The 21,468-nt window shown below is 43.7% G+C and overlaps 1 protein-coding gene across 6 annotated transcripts in view; it reads left to right on the top strand.

The window, feature by feature from the left end:
- The window catches only part of Txndc11 (thioredoxin domain containing 11), a 60,454-nt gene that overhangs the window by 31,118 nt on the left and 7,868 nt on the right, over positions 1-21,468 (top strand). For 3 of the 6 annotated variants that reach the window (XM_031362746.1, XM_031362782.1, XM_031362775.1), the window contains 4 exons: positions 11,933-12,133; positions 15,298-16,090; positions 18,968-19,110; positions 19,701-19,810. In XM_031362746.1, coding sequence (XP_031218606.1) covers positions 11,933-12,133; positions 15,298-16,090; positions 18,968-19,110; positions 19,701-19,810 — 1,247 coding nt within the window. Of the gene's footprint in view, positions 1-7,076; positions 7,842-9,812; positions 9,926-11,932; positions 12,134-15,297; positions 16,091-18,967; positions 19,111-19,700; positions 19,811-21,468 lie in introns of those variants that run through there. The other 3 variants (XM_031362755.1, XM_031362736.1, XM_031362764.1) reach the window with 2 other exon arrangements.

The following is a 21,468-nucleotide window of genomic DNA, read 5'->3' as shown; positions in this document are numbered from 1 at the left end:
GACCTATTGTTTATTACATGTAGCATATTATATAAGTAGAGTTTTTTCCCTCTGGTGCCAAACCATGTTGTGTTTTAAATTTCATTCGGGCTTTTGTCATGTTTTAGTGTGAAGTGACAGGTTTGATCTGACTCATTGCTCACCTAGTTGATAGTTGTCTATGCTGTGCCATAGAACTCAGGGCCCTTCCTTCACAGGGTGGTTTCCAAAGATCACAGGTATGCCACAGTACATCATGAGCCTGCATCAGTCTCACATCTGTGTGCTAATCCCATATCCTCTTCCTCTCTCAATATTGCTTTGTGTTCTCTCAAGGTCATGGCTGAGTCTGTCAGTTCTGTTGGATGCATGCATTGACGCACTTGTCTCTGATTCTTTTGTTACCATGGTGGTGCTTCACTCACATCTGGACTAGACAGTGGGCACTGCTGCTGTGTTTATCTCTGCCCTTCTCTTCCCATGATACTTTGCAAATGTTAGTCCTTTCTAGAAGGCAGGAGAGCCCTGAGCCTGTTAGACTCTTACTCATCCCTCAGGGTCCAGTTCAAATACCACTTTACAGTCAGTGTCCAGTGAGCCCCTCCCTGAACCTAAATTGTTCCTTTTTGTTTCTCCCTAGTACTTAACACAATTCATGGATACATTTTTTTCTTTTTTTTGGGGACAGAGTTTCTCTGTCCTGGAACTCACTCTGTAGACCAGGCTGGCCTTGAACGCAAGAAATCTGCCTGCCTCTGACTCCCAAGTGCTTGGACTAAAGGCATGTGCCACCACTGCCTGGCTCATGGATTCATTTATGAATGTAATTATAAAATAATTTGTTGAGTGTCTTTTTAAACTTAAGTTTCTAGGGGTGGGAGCCTGAGTGTTTCTCTAGTGGCTGGGTATCTCTAAGTGAGTGATCTCTTTAAGTGCTACTCCATATTATCCCAATAGATCAACCACCTTTTTTTTTTATTTATTTTTAAACTGGATGTTAGATTATTTCAGGTTTAAAAACTTACAATAGTACATCATTATTATATTAAATAGCTATATGACTAACCATTTTAATGTGCACATTTGTTTTGGGATTTTATGCACAGAGAATTGACTTTGCTCACATTTTGTCTGGGAGATACTTGGGGAGAAAAGTGACCTGGTATGTCAGTGTGTCCTGTCTACTTGCAAGACTGAGTTTCAGAGCTTCAAGTGTCTGATAGGGCTTAATAAATCCCTGACTAGGGATTGGACCCTCTGTCTTAAGCTCTTTCACTGAGCTACATCCCCAGCTCTCTTCATTGATTTTATTTTGAGACAAGGTCTCACTAAGTTGTCCAGGCTAGCTTTGAACTTGCAATTGGTCTGTCTCCGCCTGCCAAGGAGGCGAGATTGCAGGGCTGTATCCAAGTTTGAATTCTAAAAGTAAAATACACCTTAAATAAGTTTAGAAGCATACATTTAAAGCTCTTCATGAAAGAACATAAATAAAGTTGTATATGAAAGGGAATCCTGTAATTCCTAAAATGAAGGCAGCATGTAAATTCTTGAGCTGAAGGGCTATTTCAGGATCATGAAGGCTTGGTTTTTGTTTTGATTGCTTATATTCTACTATGCTACCTTAGTAAGAAATGAGTCATTCATCTTAAACTGCTTTTTCACTTGGAGTTTTTCAGATGGAAAAGCCTTTCCAGATACAAGACAGCAGCTTTCCTTCCCTCCCCTTCCCTCCTTCAAGCTAGAGGACAAAACAGGATAAATGACATGAGAGTTCTCGAGAGATAGAGAAGGCTAAAGTTACTGTAGCCAGCCAAGTTGGTGGCATTTACAATCTGAGCTACTCAGGGAGCTGAGGCGGGGTCATTTGAGACCAGTCCTGGAAAACAGCAAGACCCATACTCCAGTACAAAAATGATAAAACAGAAACTGAAAGAAAGGTATAGTTGGTAGAGTCTCCCCTCTACGATGCTCAGGGGCCCCGGGTTCTTTCTCAGTATCACAGAAGCAAACCACACAAAGTGTGTACCTCAGAAGTACAAGACGAGCATGCTTGGTTGATTTCTGCCCGCCCCCCCAACCCACACACACCTCTTGGCCCACTCACTCCGGGCCCAAATGCTTAGTGATTTGATCGATGGTTTCTCTGCTCCTGCAGTGCTGGGGTTCTAGGCAGGTCTTAGAATCCTGCTGCTCACAGTGTTAGGAGCTAAGATTCACACTCGCTCGCCCTAAGTGACTAAGTTCCTATCTACACTTCATGAGCCATTTTCTTAGGAAGCAGACATTCGTAGAGTTACTTTTCCTTAATATGTATGTCCTGAAGGGTTACCTAAGGTAACCCTTGCCCTGGGCATCTGGATTTACTCCCCCTTCTCTCTCTGACTCTAGGAGGGAGTTATTTTCCTTATTAATAACTGGTACACACATATACACACAAAATAACAGGTGTGCAGGAGAAACGTACGTATCCTTTTTTAAAATTTTATTTATTTTTTTATATATGTGAGAACACTGTCACTGCCTTCAGAAACACCAGAAGAGGACATTGGATCCCATTACAGATGGTTGTGAGCTACCATGTGGTTGTTGGGAATTGAACTTAGGACCTCTGGAAGAGCAGTCAGTGTTCCATAACCGCTGAGCTATCTCTCCAGCTCGAGGTGGTCATTTTTTAGAGACATAAATATGATGAATATATGGCTTTCTAAGCAGTTACTATTTGGTAAAGTGTAGATAGATTCTACTTCCTCTAGTTCTTGTGAAGTTTTTTTAATATATATTCATGCCTTTGGATGGATTAGGGTTGGAATTATGTTAAATATGGGAATGGGTTTGAAGTCAGTTCATAGGATCACACTTACCTTCCCTTTCTCACTCATAGCATGGTTATTCATTTAGTTACAGCTTCTTTTGATTCTTCAGTGTAGGTCTTAGTGGGCTCACATTAATGCTTGGTCATTTCCAAGTACCAAGTATTTAACTGTGGGTTTGTACCTAGGGCTTCTAGGACCTAGAGGAAGTCACCCTTATCCAGACAGCAGAGTCTTGTTCTTAGAGCCACTTGGTGTCAATAGTCTTTATTATTTTTTTGCTTAAAGAAATATGCCAGGTGGTGGCGGTACGCACCTTTAACCCATGCACTCGGGAGGCAGAGGCAGGCAGATCTCTGTGAGTTGGAGGCCAGCCTGATCTATAGCATGAGTTCCAGGACAACCAGGACTATACAGAGAAACCCTGCCTCGAAAAACCAAAGGAAGGAAAAAAAGAAATACAATAATTGGTGATGGTGGCTCATGATTATAATCCTATAACTCTAGAGGTAGAGGCAGGCGATTTCCTGTGAGTTGAGACCAGCTTAAATTGTCTTTAAAAAGAAAAAGGTAAAAATTTAGTAGTGGGATTAGTGTGTTTCGTGTACTTTCTTTTTTTCATCTTAAAGGAGCTTTGGCCCTGGTAGACTTTGAAGGATACTTGAGCTCTAAAATGCCGAGATCCTTCTACAGTAATTATAGGCCTGTGAGGCAAGAGTGCTTCTCACTTCTTTAAAGGGTTGTCTTGAGGGAAAGAAACACCTCACTTGGCTGACTTGATTAGCACATAGTACATCCTGAAATAGGTGGAGGAGGGTTTGTAAGCCCATGTTCAGATTAGCCACCTTCTCAGAGGGTGGAAGGAAGGAGGTTAAAGGGAAATGTTTGAGCACTTCACACTGCTTTGGGATCTGATGAACAGTACTGCTGCTGTGAGAGTGTATATTTTCCTGTCACCAAGATGCGTGACAACAGCTATTTAGCTATGTTGAGTATGTTCTTCTAAAATAATATATCTGGAACTGCATCTAGCTTTCCCTCTTTTTCCAGCTCACAAGAGAGGATTTTCTATGTTTACTCTAGTGGTGTCTGGATAAACACTGGCATATGTTTGTGGTCTCCAAATGTCAGATTTCTTTCTATACAGTTGTTTTAGCCTTTATGTGAAGAAACATGAAAATATACAAACTTCAAAGATACATTTCTAGGAGAACATACAAATATTGCAGCAGTTTATACACAGGAAACATTTCTGCAATGTGTCCTTTTTGCTGGGGGATGGTTTTTTGAAACAGGGTTCTCTATGTAGCCTTGTTGACCTAGAACTCACTCTGTAGACCAGGCCAGCCTGAATCTCAGAGATTGCCTCTGCCTCCTGAGTGCTGGGATTAAAGGTGGATGCCACTAGCTACCACCTGTCTTCTGTGTCTTTTTTGTTTTTTTGGATTTTTTTTGGATTTTCGAGACAGGGTTTCTCCGTGTAGCCTTAGCTGTCCTGGAACTCACTCTGTAGACCAGGCTGGCCTTGAACTCAGAAATCCACTGCCTCTGCCTCCCAAGTGCTGGGATTAAAGGCGTGCGCCACCACCGCCCGGCTTTTAAAGGTTTTTAATTTGATAGATATGTTTATCATTGGAGTCTATAGTCGTCTTCATAAGTGCACTGGGGAGGGAGTCCCAGCTACAGTGGGACAGTTGTTATTCTCTTTTAGCATAATATTATTTTCCTTTTCTCAATTTATCTAAAACTCTGAAAAAAGAGAGAGAAAGAGAGAGAGACAGAGAGAGAGAGAGAGAGAGAGATAACCAGAAGTTAATGAGAAATAAAATAAGGGCTATTTCTAGGCCACACTGGTCTGTCTATTGAAAGGTCACAGTTAACCAATATAAAGAAGTTTTAAAAAAATGCCCAGAAGACAAATTTCCCTAGAGGTAAATCTTATCTCAGTCATGCCCATGAAATACATGGAGCCTAATCTGCTGATACTTAGTTATGGAGTAGAGTAGGACAGACTTATCACTAGGTGTCTGTCTGTATGCATTTTTCTTGACCCAGTGTTCCTCTTTGTTCAGATCCCTGAGAGATTAGCTCACTCAGAAGTCTCCTGGAAGCCTGAGAGTTCTGCTTTGTTCATCCCTGACCTGTTTGTTCTTTGGGGACCCTTGGGGACAGTACTCCCAGACACCAGGTGCTGTAGGTGTCTGAGACAATTAAATTGTATGAGCTCAGTTTATAATAGAAGGTATATCTCTTCCAGAAGAAGTGGGGAGGAAATAACATCTTTGGTAATTGTCAACGACATTGGAGGGGTGCTAATGGGGATGTTTAGGACATACTGTCTTATGTCCTGGCTGTCCTAAAATTCAGTCTGTAGACCAGGCTGGCCTCGAACTTAGAGATCCACTTGCCTCTGTCTCCCAAGTGCTGGGATTAAAGGCCTGAACTGCTGTACCTGATCTTCTATTCTGTTTTCCAATGAAAGTAGCTATTCTTACTCTTCCTTTAGCATTTGAAAGGTTAACATTTTACCTTATTGATATGGTTCATGGCTCAGAAGATGTGTGTTCTCAATATAAAACTGGTTTTGATATTTCATACTGACTTTAAGGGAAATGGTACTAAAAAACAGACTAAGGTGAGAGCATTCAAAAACCCCCTAACAAAATCCTGATGTGAACATGAGAGTCCAGATGGACCTGAAGGGAAACCACAGGGAATTTCACCTCCATTCTCCTTGCACCTTTAGTGAGCAACAGTGGTGGGTGGTGACAAGCGTGTGTGCAGGGAACAGGTAATGTGACTAAAGCGGTCCCTAGGGTACATGGGGATTGGAGTGATGAAGTCTGCTAGTGATAAAGAGCCCCAACCTTCTCACAGATGGCCAGAAGGTGAAATTGAGGACTCAATGCAAGATGGCTGACCACTGAAAGGCTGCCAAACTTGGCAGACACCAGTGCCTTCTGTTGCTCCCTCATGTAGTGTTCATGGAACGTGGCCTAAGAGTGGCTCCGTAAGCTCTAGGGATGCAGGGTCCATGCCTCAGCTCTTACAACAAGATAGTTGTCAGAGTGTTTGCTGTTCCCTGGAGTGAGCGAGTGGCCACATTCAGACTCTGGTCACCTTTATCTGATTAGCTATGGGCACATGCAGCTGGTTCCTTGCCCAGATGTTCTTTCAAGAGCTTGTCACATTTGTAGTCATTTTGCTACCATTTGCCACTTTGTGGTTACTGGGGATCTGAAGCTGGCTAAGGGACCAGGCTAATAAACTGGCTATATGGAGACCTATAAGAATTAATTGAGAGGCCTGAAGCAGTGATTCAGTATTTAAATGAGCATACTGCTTTTGCAGGCAATCCAGGATCATATCTCAGTCTCCATGATAGGGACTCACAGCTGCTTATAACTATAGCTCTAGGTGCATGTACCCACACAGACACAGACACACAGGTCTTCTTAATCTTTTTTATTTTAAACATTTATTTATGTTTATTTATTTATACATGAGTGCTCTATCTGCGTGTACACCTGAATGCTAGTAGAGCCCAACAGATCCCATTACAGATGGTTTTGAGCCACCCATGTAGTTGCTGAGAATTGAACTCAGGACCTGAGTTCTGATAATGCTCTTAACAACTGAGCCATCTTTCCAGCTCCCTTTTTTTCTGGTCTTAAAAAAGTAATAGAATGTGACTTTTCTTGTGTTAGATAGAATGTGACTTTCCTCGTGTTAGATAGAATGTGACTTTCCTTGTGTTAGATAGAATGTGACTTCTGTAGCTTAGGTGCTGCCTTGTTTTTCTATATTTTCATCATCTGAACTTAATGTGTTGAACCATTTAAAAATGTTAAAGGGACTTGGAGAGTGGCTCATTGGTAAGAGTGTCTGCTAGTCTGTGGAAGGCCTAGGTCCATCCATAGGACTGGAACACACAGCTCTCTGTGCTTCTTTCCCTCTCATGAGCCTCTTCTGTAGGAGCCTGGTGTCTTTCCATGGGGAGTGACAGTTGGGAGTGAAAGTCTGAGTGCTGGGTATACTCTTGGGAAGCTTCGGGGCGTTCCTAGTTGAAGGTCTCAGCAGATAGAACCGGGAAACACATGCGTTTATACCCATATGTGAATGCATCCATATATTATTTAAAGATTTGTTTATTTTATGTATGTGAGTACACTGTAGCTGTCTTCAGACACATCAGAAGAGGGCATTAGATTCCATTGTTGTAAGCTACCATGTAGTTGCTGGGAATTGAACTCAAGACCTTTGGAAGAGCAGTCAGTGCTCTTAACCACTGAGCCATCTCTCCAGCTCCGCATCCATATTTTAAATCTTATATATAGGTGCAAATGAATGTATAGCTTATACAACTATCTCTGATTCCAGGCTGACACAACAGGATTCATTTTAGCCTTCCTCTCCTACAGTGTAACTTCTTACCCCAGTAGTAAAATTCCTGGTTCCCATGATGGCAATATACTTGGGTAAAAAGATGTGTTAATAGTTTCAGGATTGCCAGTTATATAGCCTTGTGGGAAGCATTTTGAATGAGATTTATGGACTTAGCCAGTTCTCTGGCCCTTAGCTTTACAGCTCTGCACTTACTGAGGTTGCTTCTTTCCCCCTCCTTCTTCCTCACTGTGCTGCACTGATTGGCAGTTAGGTTTTTCCTAGTGATTGCTTTCTGTAGTAGCTCCACCCATTTCCCTTGTGGCTTTGAGTCAGATGCCCAGGTGCATGCAGGCCTCCCCACAAACCACTCTTTTGCTTTCTGGTTTATTCTTGCCGTGTTTCTCTTGAGTCACTTTAAACTTGTCGGGTTTGTGTTTAGGATTGTTTACCTAAAGAGGCATTCCTACTGTTTCAGTCAGCTGTTCCTCACCTAATGATCAAGGCTGGCAATGCTGGAAGGTGGGACTTGGGGTTGAAGAAAACGTTTCTTGAGACAGGATCTTATTATGAAACAGCTTAAGCTGACCTGGGCTCACACTGTAGACGAGGCTGGCCTCGGACAAGTAGACATCTGTCTGTCTCTGCTTACAAGTGATAGGATTAAAGGTATGTGTACCACAGTGCCAGGCTTTGAAGGTGGATACCTTTATGTATTGAATTTGTTCAGATTTGTATATTGGCTACTTAGTAAGCTGAAAATTAACTGATCTTATTTAACATCTACAATAAGGAGGAAGGAGAGTAGAAAAGGATGAAGTGTTCTCTACACAATCTTCTGTATCCCTTTCAACACTGAATACTTTATTTTATAATTGTTCAAATACTTAAGTATTGCATGGTCCCTGAAGAATAAGGAGGACTAAGCAGGGAAGGTACTTGCTATTGAGCTAACAATGTGGATTTTGTCCCCAGAACTTGTACCAGAGGTTTTCCTTTACTACAGTCACGCTATGGCAGATGCACACACAGCAGACTAAAGCCTATTTATTTATTCATTTATCTATTATTTATTTTTATTGATAAAAGCATCACATATATGGATATGACCCTCTTTGTGCCTCAGTAGCAAACTAACTTTACTCTCCTTTCAGATTCTTCTTGTTCTGTTTGAGGCATGTCTCCATATTCTGTCCAGCTTGGTCTTAAGCTCTTCCTAGACTCGAGCATTCCTCTTCCCCCAGTCTTCAGAGTATCTGGGGCTATTCATGGTGTGTCTCTGTACTGTCTTTCAAGTTCTTTATACATTTTTACACCCCTGTGCCCATTAGGAAAGAATACTGTTTTCCAAGCATGAGGGGTTTTGTTTTAAACTTTAAACTTTGTTTTTAAACAACACAGAAGTTTTGCTGTGTTGGAGGTGTTTCTGTTCTTCTCCTTTCTTTTTTTCCTTCTGTCTCCCTCCTTCGCTCTCTTTCTTTCCCTCCCTCTCCCCTCCCCATCTCTGTTTGTTAAGACAGGGGTTCTCTGTGTAACAGTGCTAGCTGTCTTGGAACTTGCTTTGTAGACCAGGCTAGCCTTGAACTCATAGAGATCCACTTGCCTCTGTCTTCTGAGTGCTGGGACTAAAGGTATGCACCACCACGCCTGACACACTGTCCCTTCTTTGTTGCTATCAGTCCACAAAGTTCTGTTGTCGAGTGTCCAACTTTACCTTCTCTGCTAGTGTTGTGTCAGAGCTCCCGCTGCTCTGCTGGTCATTGATATTCTATATTCCTCATGCCTTACATTTCAGGTTCAGTTTGAAGGTCAAAAATGGTATTATTTTGCTTTCTTCAGAGTGAGATTGGGTATTTTTTGATGTAATGATTATCCAGGTCCATTCCCTTTCTGTGGTGTGCACATTTCAATCATTTTTTTATTGTCAATTTGTGTGAGTTATTTGTATATGCTAGATTCACTCATTTCACATATAGTTGGTGGCATGCAATGCTGCTCAGTTGGCAGAGTGCTTGCCTAGCATGTGTAAAACCCTGGGTTTGTTCCCTAGCACCCTATAAACTGCTTGTGGGGACACATTCCTTTAATCCAGTATTGGGAAGGTGGAGGCAGGAAGAAGTTCAGAGTCCTCTTCATCCAACTAGGGTAGCAGTCATAAATAAGAACTTAAATTCCTAAGAAGAATTTGGATAAAGTAAAATGTAAATAGATGAATAAGACAGTATAGGTACTTACAGGGACCATCACAATGAGAAGACAAAGTCCCAACACCTCCCCAAAGCTCTCCTCCCCTGATGCTTGATACTAGGCAGGCAGTCAGGAAAGTGAGAGCAAGGTAGATAATGAGAAGGGGCTGAACATGTCCAGAGACGGCAGCTTGTGCCTTGCCCAGAGGTAGGCTTGTTTGAGGAAGGGGAACAGGGTGGCAAGGCAGACAGGTCAGATACCTGCAGGTGGATGTGGCAGTGTCCTCAGCCCAAGTGACTGGGAGTGAAGAGTCTACAGCTGTTTCTTCCAGGGCCAGGCCAGCTTAGCAACAGCCTTATTCTAGGGACTAGGTGCATTAGGACTGGATCAATGGGTGTGTGTTGTTTTAAGGCCTGGGCCCTCTCTTTAATAAAGGAAAATTTTCTGTTTCAGATTACCTAGGAACAGTACGATATGGGGTTATCACAAATAAACATCTTGCGAAACTGGTATCCTTAGTACACTCTGGAAGTGTGTATTTACATAGACATTTCAACACATCACTTGTAAGTATTTTAAAAATCACATTTGTATTAGCTCAGTGGTTCTTAACCTTATGTAGGTCACAGACTCAATTAAGAACTGGAGGAAATGTATATGAGCCTCTCCCTAGGAAAAAACATGTGACTTCATGTGCAAATTGAGAATTCCTGTAAGCCCACTCTAGAGCCTAGCCTGCTTGAGATCTGTGCACTAGCGGGCTCTTGACTGTGCTGTCTAGAACCTGTTTGCTTAGATTCTTAGACTCTGGAATAGCTTTGCTAGGTTGCCCTTCTTGAGTGAAGCTGCAGCTACTCAGTTGGTGATCTCTCACTCTAGGTGTATGATCTCGGAGATTAGCTTCCACTGGCAGTATTGTTTATTTGTTCTTTTATGAAACACAGGGATATGAGCAGCTTCTCTCCTGCAGTGTTGAAGTTTTTGTCAAGACACAGGGAGAAACTGCTAGCTTCTCACCTCAGAGGACCTGGGTTCTCATTGTCCCCTGATTTCCTTTGCCATTTTGCTGGGCCTACTGCACTCTCCTACTCTGAGCATCGAGCTTCACAGCTGTGTTCTTGCTACTTAAACAGTTGTTGCTGACAGGATATTTTTCTGAAGTATTTTATTTTTAATTACATTTATTTTTGTCACACACACGCCACAGGTCCAAGGACAATTTGCAGGGGTTCATTTTCTCCTTCTACCATGAATGTCCTAGGAATGGAACTCAGGTTGTCAGGCTTGGCAGCAAGTGCCTTTACCCACTGAGCCCTCTTGGTAGTCCTCTGAAGTGTTTTCATTGCTGACAGAATCGCTGGTATTTGGATGTGGTGAAGGTGTCTTCCCTTGGCTCGGGGTCATGGGTCTTTCTGGGTGCTGTTGAAAACTTACTAGGAATTGCCCTTGCTTGCCTGTCGTTTTAGCATCTGCCTAACTCTTAGAGCTCACAGATGCTGTGCTTTTCTTCTTGGTATTCATATTCTGTTAAACGTATTTTTGTGTTTTCCAAATAGAAATGTTCTAAACCTACACTGTCCTCTGAGCATTGCCGCTGGCTGCCTCTCCACAGCCTGCCCACTCCTCTTGTGCCTGCCTTGCTTCTTACTTCCTCTGCTTTGCTGGCTCTCATTTCCTCACACCATTGTTTTAGCTGACATATATTTATAGCACAGGACAGCTGCAGAAGAGTAAGGGAGGGAAGGAGAGCTGGGCAGTAGTTCTGAGACTGCCCAAGCTTGCTGCCTCAGGTGTTTATATCATTGGAAGGTTAGTGTCTTAAAAAGCAGTAGGCACATTCATGTGACATCACTTAGGTCTCCATTCTAGTGTTACCATGCTTCATTTTGCGAAACTTCCCAAAGTACCACTCTGGAAATTGCTTGAAACTTATGATTTATATCATTGGACTTTCAAAAATACTTTTATGTTACAAAAAAACAAAGGGAAAACGCCAAGTGTCTCTTTCCTCATGCTACACATGATGTGATCTAGGGCCTGTGTAGGCTCAGGCCACTCACTGATTTCTTCTAGTATGTGCTGAATCCCCGTTCAATGCCAGGAATTTGTCCAGTTACTAGGGTGACCTCCAGCAAAGCTTCTACAGCCTCTGCCTAGTGGCTGCTTCACTCTGGGATGCCTCTGGGACAGAATCTGAGAAGCTAAGATTAAGATAGAACACCCTGTAACCATAGGCAATAGAGCTAGATTATTACAAACACCATGTGGTGCTCCATAACTCTCCTTGGGGTGATTAGAGGTCATTGCAGCCACCCAAGGGCAGGGAGAGTGTCTGGATAGATGAGTCTATCTCAGGACAAAAGGTGAACCCAGTGATATGAAAGTCACCTCTTGCTCCCATGGTGGCTTTCCGCCCACTTGCTGAGACTGTGTGGAGAGGTAGTCATGGCCTCTGGGTGCCTTTTCCTCCCTCACAGTGCAGCTTGACCTGGCCTCTGGAGTGTGGCGCTAGTCTTTTGCTCTGTCTTGTCTAACACATCTCTGCATTATTCTGTTACATTTGTCCTTGGCAGGTCTTCCCCAGGGAAGTCATGAACTTCACAGCTGAGAACATCTATAAGTGGGCCTCTGAAAACCAGGAGACCCTCTTCCGATGGCTACAGCCTCATGGAGGCAAGAGTCTGCTGTTGAACAACGAGTTGAAGAAAGGACCAGCACTCTTCCTGTTCATACCTTTTGATCCCCTAGCCGAGAGGCATCCTCTCCTAGATGAGGTAAGGGTCCTGGTGGTGCTGACACCTGTCATATCTCTCCTTCCACAGTCAAGGGCGTGGAGCCATCATCACAAGTAGCCATCAGGAGTAGTAGCTGGGGCTCAGTGGCCTTTGCCTGGGACAGGGATTCCCCAGCTTCTCTGACTGTTGCTCTGATCTGGGGTGAACAGCAGAGAAGGGAAATGAACTTGTTTCCCCAGAGAGCTAGCAAACAGCCCTTCTTCAGATGATTGCACTGACCTTCCTGTGGAGTGGGTAATGGGAACTCAGGTAAGCTGATAGAGCCAGGCATGAGTTTATTTTATACGTGGATCATTTGGAGGCACTTAGAGGGAGCAATAACAATCAGCAGAGAGCATGGGATTGCTAAATTGGATTTAGCTTTTTTTTCTTTCCTTCAAGGATCCCTTAATTGGCCCAAACTATAATCTGAATCAGTAGCATAGACCAGGCAAAGCTGACAGTGCCTGTCTCTGGGCCTCTCAGCACTGCTGTGGAAGCTGGGGAAGAACTCACTAGTCAGGCTCACTATGCTATTCTCTGACATTTGGTTCAAGTTGTTAATCCCCACTGGGAGCCTTCTAATGGATGAACAGCCTGGCTTTAAAGGAAGAAAAGAGAAAGAAGTGAAGCAGTTCTATTCTTTCCACTGAACTGAAGTGGGACTCAAGGCTTTATTTCTTTAGAAAATGTGCATTACATGAATGCTTTATGGTCCAAAAATCTCTTTTCCATGCCCAGACCTCTATGCTATCTAGATAAAAGAGTTGACAAGGTCTTTGCAAGTTTTTATTTTAACTTTTGAGACATTGTCTCCCTTGACTTGTGCATGCAGGGTGGCAGAGTAGTGTTGGTGGAAGTCTAGTCCCTCACTTCAGAGGGCAGAGGTTGAATTTGGCACCAAAGGGAGGCTTTGCTTCTAGCTTCATGTTCTCAGTTGAGCATCTCCCTACATCTTCTGTTTCTAGAATCTACCAACAGGCCTTTTTTTTTTTTTTTTTTTTTTTAAATGACTCCATTCCCCAAGCTCTTAGTGGTCCTCTGAGGTAGGTGGAGTCTGTCACCTTTCCCCTCATATGGTTGGTATGGCCCCTTAGAATTATAAATTTCTGAGACAAGCAACATCTACCCAGCACTTTCCCTCCATGTGACAGGTCAGCCTGGCCAGTGTTCATTGAGTACTGGGAGCTCGTGGGAAAGGAAGTATGTGGCAAACACTGGCATCTGATCTCAGAAGGTGGACTAATCTGGAGTCAAGAATCTATTTATGCTGGGCAGTGGTGGTGCACACCTTTAATCCCAACCCTTGGGAGGCAGAGGCATGCGGATTTCTGAGTTCGAGGACAGCCAGGGCTACACAGAGAAACCCTGTCTCAAAAAACCAAAAAAAAAAAAAAAAAAGTCTACTGTCCTCAGGCAGAGGACAGTCAGGCTTAGCCAGGCCAGGATCAGGAAGTGGTGGAAGAGGGCTGGGAAGGCTTAGAAGGAAGTAGGCACACTGGGTAAGGAGGGAACTCAGGTAGCTTTGTTTTCCATTGCCATTGTGGGTCTGGGCAGAAGCTTGAAAGAACTTACATGCCTGAGGGCGTAATAGGCAAGGATGCTTGTAACAGTTGTAGGCTTTGTGTAGCCCAGAAGTGCCCAGGTGGTGGCTACACCAAGCCTAGGAGTGGGTAGCTGCCCTTACACGTATGCTACATAAATGAACACTCCACACCTGCATGTGTACACACAAAGAAAACCTAGATCCTGACACCTGGAACGGCAGCCCCTTGTGTCCTAACAGCGTTCTTGAGACATCATGCTATATATTATGCAACATGCCAGTCAAAGGAAACATTTGTCTCAGCCTCCAAAGCCCTCTGACTTGTTTTCTACTCTTAGCAATCTGAAATTGGCACGTGTGCTGTCAAGAATCTTGTCTAAAAGGGTAATGGTGCTTATATATGGGTGAGGGGTCATTCATTTCCAATATCTAGTTTACCATCTAAAGTGACTTTTTATTCTAAGAATGAGTCTGTAAATATGTTCTGATGTTTTGAATTAATCTTCTATAAATACTGTTATAGAAGTTGTCTAAGTTGAAAATGTATTTATTAAATGGTTCATCCATATTGACACACTTTTTTGTTTGAGGCAGTGTCATGTAGCCCAGATTGGCTTTGAACTCAGTAAGTAGTTGAAGATGACCTTAAACTTGAAAGTAAAGTGGTTCCTCTCTTCAATAAAGGATATTGTACACATTCCTCTGAAATGCCATATGTTCACACATGCTCAAACTTGGTCCTGTCAGTGAAGATCTATAAACCTGTAAAGAAAAGGGACATTCCAGCAGAAACCTTTGAGGCCGTGGGAGGGTATTGGGCTGAAATTGCAGAAGCTAGTTCACTTACCATTCAGAGCGGGGCTGCCTTTATCTGAGTAGGGTCTTAAGAACAGCAGTCGGCAGTGTGGAAGTTCGGGTGTTAAGACAAAGGAGGGTGTGGCCTGAGAGGATTGAGCAGAAATAGAGGACTAGCTGAGTTCTAGCCTCAAGCTAGAACTGTGGTCCAGGGAGGGGAGAAGTGCTCTGGAAAGGAAAGATGAGTGTGGACAGTTGGGAGCAGGCTGTTGTGGTGATCTCCTCTTAAATGCCCACGTGTTTGAGAAGTTTTCATACTTACTGAAGAGTAGAGAAAAATGACAGCGGAGGAGAATGTTAAAAGTATGAAGAAAGTATGCTCAGCTGAGAGGGTTCTGTTTCTTTCTGCTGGATACACTCCTGAGCTGAACAGTTTTGCCTCCTGGACTTTATCTGTCTATGGTGGCCAGGTATCTCTAGAACCTTCTTACCCAGAGCAGTGATTCATTGCTCGCTGATAGAGGGGCCTGTTGTAAAAAACTAACTCAGACACCTGTATTAAGAGTCTGGTGTGAGCTGGACAGTGATAGTGCATGCCTTTAATCCCAGCACCTGAGAGGCAGAGGCAGGCTTATCTCTGTACATTTGAGGCCAGTCTGTAGAGAAACCCTGTCAAAAATAACTAAAAACAAAACAACAACAACAGTTTGGCGTGAATACTTCTCTCCTGCCTATGACTCAGGGATGCCGTCCAAGCAGCACAGCTGCCATTTTCCACATCCATAAAACTTGGGCCTCTTACTAGTTCTGCCCTGTCTTTCAGATCACTGAAGTGGCCTTGGAGTACAATAATTGTCATGGAGACCAGGTGGTGGAGCGCCTCCTTCAGCACCTGCGGCGGGTAGAGGCACCCGTGTTCCAGTCCCTGGCACCAGAGCTGCTAGCCCCGCTGCCTGATGCTCAGCTGGTGGCAGCGTCCCCTTGCTGTAACACGGTGGTGCTGCCACAGGGGCCAGCCCTCTCCAGGACCCACAATGTCTGTGAGCTGTGCGTCAACCAGACAGTGGGTGGTACCAGGCCTAGCTCAGTGAGTGTGCCACAGTGCAGCTTCTTCGAGATGGCAGCCGCTCTGGATTCTTTCTACCTCAAGGAGCAGACTTTTTATCGAGTGGTGTCGGGCAGCATAGAATGCAGCAATTTTTTAACCTCCTATAGCCCTTTCAGCTACTACACTGCATGTTGCAGGACTATATCCCGGGGCATGGCGAGCTTTACTGGCTCTAAACAGAATGTCTTTTCAGCCCCAGCCATCGAGTTCTCTTCCTTAGAGAAGAGCTGTGAGGCCACTGCCCCGAGCTCCATTCCTCACATTGAGGAGGACAGGTACCACTTTCCTGAAGTGGGCCTCACTAGCACAGCCTTCACAGGCCTAAGCTGCAGAACCAACAAGACCCTGAACATCTACCTTTTGGATTCCAATTTATTTTGGTTATATGCAGAGAGACTGGGTGCCCCGAGCTCTGCTCCCGTGAAGGAGTTTGCCACAATTGTTGATGTGAAAGAAGAATCTCACTATATCCTGGATCCCAAACAAGCCCTCATGAAGTTCACTCTAGGTACTGTAGGTGGTTTGCCTCCCTCAGCATAATAAGCTTTACTTAGCTTAAGAGCTGTAACTTGCTTTGATGGATTCACTATTCCTAATCATGGGGGTGACACCAGCTTCATAGCTCATTTTAAGTCTCCAGACAACTGATCAAAAATTGTCTTTATCTGTTGGTTGGTCAGTTTGAAAAGAAGCTAGTTTGTCCAGGTAATAGAGCAGAAGCTTCTGTCTGTCCAAATTTGGTCCAGTTTGTTAGCTACCCTGTAGGGGCTTAAAGTCTAAGAGTGGCAACTTCTGTCACCTTTCCAAACCTGAGCAAATATTAAATATTTATCACAAGGAACCTGGCTCCCATGCCAGACAAAGTGGTGAGAGCCTTTCTAGTGGACTGTGCAATGGCTGATGAACATGACTAGGAATAGCACCACAGCTGAAAAGAGCTGAAGCAGAGAGAAGTGCATAAGTGCATTGTCCTGCTCACTCCTGTTCCACTAGGTTGAATGGATGAGTCTCAGGGCCACCAGGCCCCTTTTGTTGAGCTGAACGATTATAGCATGTTGAAGAAACCTGCCTTATTCCCCAGTGCTTACATTGCAGTGTACAAGGATTGAGAGCAGGTTGCATAAAAACCATGTGAGGTGACCTAAGCCTTTTTACTGTGGGAAAGCAGCCCAGAGTTGACTCCCAGGGCTTGGCAGCTGCAGCAAATGGACTCATGCTGTCCTGTCACTGGACTTTGCCGAAGGTCCTGACACGCAACACAAGAAACTAAGAATCCAAAAGCCTTGTTAGTTCAGCATCACTGCAGGTGCAGGGAAAGTCACTGCTTGCCAAGTGGAGGAAGGGGGAGTGTGATAGAGAGGAAGTTGAATTCTAAGTTAGAGACTGGGAAGGCAGGGCGAGCACAGCTCCTTAAGTCCTAGTCCTTTTGCCTGTCCAGGTGAAGCATTTTCACATTAGCCACCTTCATGAAAGGACTCATGAAATGTTGGTTATTCTGTGTCAAATTATATATTATAATCACAAGAGCTCTTTGATGCTCAAAGCAAACCTGTGGTCAGTCACTTTGTAGAGTATAGTTACTCCCAGTTTATGATATGTTGGTATATTTGGCTTTCTTAAAATGAAACAAATGTGTATTTTATTTTGAAGTTTATTTTTACTTTATGTGCATGAGTGTTTTGCCGCATGTATATCTGTATACCACATGTGTGCAGTACCTGCCTAAGCCATAAGAGGATGTCAGATCTCCTGAATCTGAGGCTACAGGTGGTTTTGAGCCACTATGTGGGTGCTAGGAATCAAATGTGGGTCCTCTGGAAAAGCAGTTGATGCTCTTAAGCCATTTCTCCATCTCCCCAGGCATATGGTTTAAGTTTTTATTTTTATTATTTTGTTTTATGTATATGGTATTTTGCCTGCATGTATGTTGGTACCCAGAGAGGCCAGAAGAGGCATTGAATCTCCTGGAACAGACATTTGTAAGCTACCATGTAGATGCTGAAACCTGAACCCAGGTCCTCTGAAAGAGCAGCTATCTCTCCACAGCCCCAGCTAATTGTGATTTGGTTTTTTTTAACTCCTTTGAAACTGGGTCTGTCTATATAGCTTTGGCTTTCCTAGAACTCACTGTGTAGACCAAGCTGGCCTCAGACTCAAGATCCAGCTGCCTCTGCCTCCCAAGTACTTAGAATTAAAGGTGTGTGCCGCCACTCCTAAATGAACATGTCAGTTTTAAAGCAAGTGATGATTGGTTTCTCTGGATTCTGTGAGTAGTAATACTCAGCTCAGAGAGGCTCATAACACATTACTTGAATTTACAGGTTTTCTGAAAGAAGCCCTCTTGAGTTTCCATCTCATCTCTTGTATTAACTCTGGCCCAGCAGTTACCACTCTTCTGTACTTTGCAGCAGGTTTAGGAGTGGCTTCATTCAGATTAGGAAGCCATTGTTTCATAGTCCAAAACTGTAGCCAATTAAGTTTTGCTGAGCTGTGATAAAGACGTGTCATCAGTGTTCTCGACACTCTCCCTATCTCCCGCGTCTACGTAGTGAGTCACTGTTAAGGTCTCCATTGGAGGGAGTTGGAAGAAGGAAGTTTATAGACTAGCTTTTTGGAGGCAGAGGGTTCTGAGATGTGGCATTGCTGGCAAGGGTGAGATTGTTGGCATAAGTTAAAACTTTTATTACTTACAGGTTTATTTATACATTTTCACCATGTATAATTGCTTATTTTTGTTAGCTTTTTAAAAAAGGAAACCTGAAGAACTTTAATAAAGGAAACAAAAAGCTCCTTGCTTTCAGATGAGTGAGCTCTAAACACCTTCGCATTATACCAGCACCGCGTTGGCAGTGCCGCTTAGGGGCTTAGCGTCAGGGCTGCCACGTGCAGAGGGGTTGGCGTGTTCCATTGTGTGTGTTCTCATGGTGTGTGTCTGTGGCAGTCCCTGTGGGAAAGAGCAGGATAGAATCCCCACAGTGTATTGAGCACCCCGCTCACACACTATTAGTCAGTAAAGGGCTGTCCTTTGAGTGCCAAAGACAGGTCGGTTGGTGCCCTGGGCCCTTGTGTTAGGGTCTGCTTAGTTGAGGTGATTCAAACAAACAAACAAACAAACAAAAAGCCATAAATATGGGGACACAGGCCTTTGCTCAAGAGGCGGGTATCTCTGAATTCAAGGCCAGCCTGGTCTACATAGCAAGTTCCAAATCAGCCAGAACTATAAAGTAAGACCCTGTCTTATAAACAAAACGAAAGTAAAATAAAAAATAATAAAAATGTAAACATGGGAAATCATTTCAATTTTGAAGTGTTTGAAATTTAAAGTAGGCAAGCTATTCTGCTTGTACCTAGACCAAAGGTGATCTTATTTTCTCTTTATTTTCAGAGTCTTTTATTAAAAACTTCAGTGTTCTCTATAGCCCCTTGAAAAGGCATCTCACTGGAAGTGATTCTGCTCAGTTTCCGACTCGGCATTTGATCACTGAAGTGACAACTGATACCTTCTGGGAAGTAACCCTTCGGAAACAGGTACAGGATGGGAGCTAGGGCTTCCTGGAGAGTGCTCACTCTGTAGGAATAGGTTTAGGAGTGCCAAAGAGAGACAAAAGTGAAGCTCTCTATCCCTCTTAATTCCTACAGCTGTGGTTATTTGAGCAAAAATAGTTTTGATGTTTTGATATGCAGATTAGTTTCCTGGTAGAACATGAGCAGATTGCATAGTGCTTTTCTTTTTGTTGTTGTTGGGTTTTTTTGTTTTTTCTTTTTGTTTTTTGTTTTTGTTTTTTTTTTCTTGAGACAGGGTTTCTCTGTGTATCCCTGGCTGTCCTGGAACTCACTCTGTAGACCAGGTTGGCCTCAAACTCAGAAATCTGCCTGCCTCTGCCTCCCAAGGGCTGGGACTAAAGGTGTGGGCCACCACCGCCCGGCTGCATGGTGCTTTTCTAGTTGTCTAGTTGTTTATGGTCATAAACAAAAATTACAATTATAACTAAAGATGAAAATCTCACCATGATTTCTGCACAGGCAGTCGAGTTGACTCAATGCCTTTGGGATTCCCAGTACAGCAGGAAGCAAGGGCCAAGAGAGGTGTGAGTAACTACTGTCTCCCCTTCCCACAGGACGTTCTGCTGCTCTATTATACACAGTGGTGTGGCTTTTGCCCGTCTCTCAATCACATCTTCATCCAGCTCGCTCGGCTCCTGCCAGAAGACACATTTACTGTGGCCAGGTAAGGACACCGGCCTTTAGCGTCACGGGCTGTGCTGCTCTTAATCCTCTCTGCTAACCAGCCCATGCTGGGTGGGCTGGAAGTTAACGGTCATAGAAATGCTCATTGCTGACTGGAATACATAGGAAGACAGGGCCAGGTCTGGCTGCTTAGCTGTCTTGAGAAGGGGGTTCCCAGAACTGCAATCCAGCCCTGGACTCAGGCTCTTTGCCCTTGTTTTCTTCCTCTTCAATGGTGAAATCAAGAGGAAGACTTTCGTTGATAGCCATGTGTCTAGTTATGACTGTGGTTGCTTTATGTGGGCTTTTGTATGAACACATCTTAAATCCTTTGTTTTGAGACAGACTCTCACTCTAGTTCAGGTTGACTTGAGCTTACTATGTAGCCTAGGCTGGCCTTTAGTTCCTGGCAGTCCTTCTGCCTCAGTCTACCAAGTGCTAGGCTTACAGGTGTAAGCTACCATGCCTGCCTTCAAACACCAGTTTAATTACATGTATTCTTTGACAGTTGGGTAGGTGGGAGATGTTTACTTTGTTTTATCTTGTTTTGAGACAGGGTCTACTATGTAGCCCTGGCTGGCCTGGAACTCACTGTGTAAAAACCAAGCTGGCCTTGAACTCAGATCCATCTAACTCTGCTGCTTGTGTGCTAGGAATGAAGGTGTGGGATGCACCGTCATACCCAGCACCCCAGCAGTTTTCTATGTGCATAGATGCTGCGCCCTGGGTACACCCAGTGCACACCTTTTTTCTACCCTCATGCCCGGTAACCTTTCTTTCCTTCCTGTAAGTCGCCTCCTGATTTAATGTCATACTGTTTTTGTTTTGTAACTGATTTTAACCAGAGTCATCCACATGCTTATGGGTGTGGAGCTATACCCTAGAACATAGAGGAGAGGGATAGGAAGGATAGGGCATGAGTAAATGTTGTGCATTCATGGATGCAATGGCTATGTCGTGCTCGGAATAGAGCATTTCAAATCCCTCCCCCAGTCATCAGTTCTTAAACTTTTCCATCTCCTTGAGTTCCTTCATCTACCACTGTTGGCTGCAGAAAGAAGGTTCTCTGATAAAAGCTGAGAACAGCATTTGCCTGTGGGTATACACATAAATATTTACAGAGCATTTGTACATTTAGTAAATGAATACTAGTAAGTTCCCCATTAGGGCCTGGGACCTTTACCGCCATGGTCTTTTAATGAATTTTGATAGTCTTTTTGAGTTATAGAGCAGGCCTCAAATCCAATCAGAAAATAGTCATGCCACTGATGTGCCACATCTTGTCTGGAGATCAGCATTGTACATGCAAGGTCTGCCACTGGGTAAGATCATTGATGCCTTTTCTTTCCTAGCTGCCTGATGGCATCTTATGGTCCTGTGACCTTCCACTTCCTTTCCAGTTTAATTTCTTTGTCCTGCAGTTGAAGGGTGTTGTGTCTACAATAGGCTCTAGTCTGGTCAGCAACCAAGAGCAAGAGCAATAGCTTATATAATAAGCACTTTACCAAGACCTCAAATCCAGATCATTAAGATCTAAGTTTAGACTAGATCATGAGGAAAAAGCAGAAGATAGAGATAAAATCTTTCCAATCAAAAGTTTGGAATACAGGAAGAACAACCCACATTCCACAAGGAACTCAAGAAGAAAGAAGACCAAAA

This window comes from Mastomys coucha, unplaced genomic scaffold (genome assembly GCF_008632895.1).
Source record: "Mastomys coucha isolate ucsf_1 unplaced genomic scaffold, UCSF_Mcou_1 pScaffold12, whole genome shotgun sequence".
Lineage (NCBI taxonomy): Eukaryota > Metazoa > Chordata > Mammalia > Rodentia > Muridae > Mastomys > Mastomys coucha.
The sequence above is the reverse complement of the archived record's forward strand: the minus strand, read 5'-3'. Positions and strand labels throughout refer to the sequence as shown.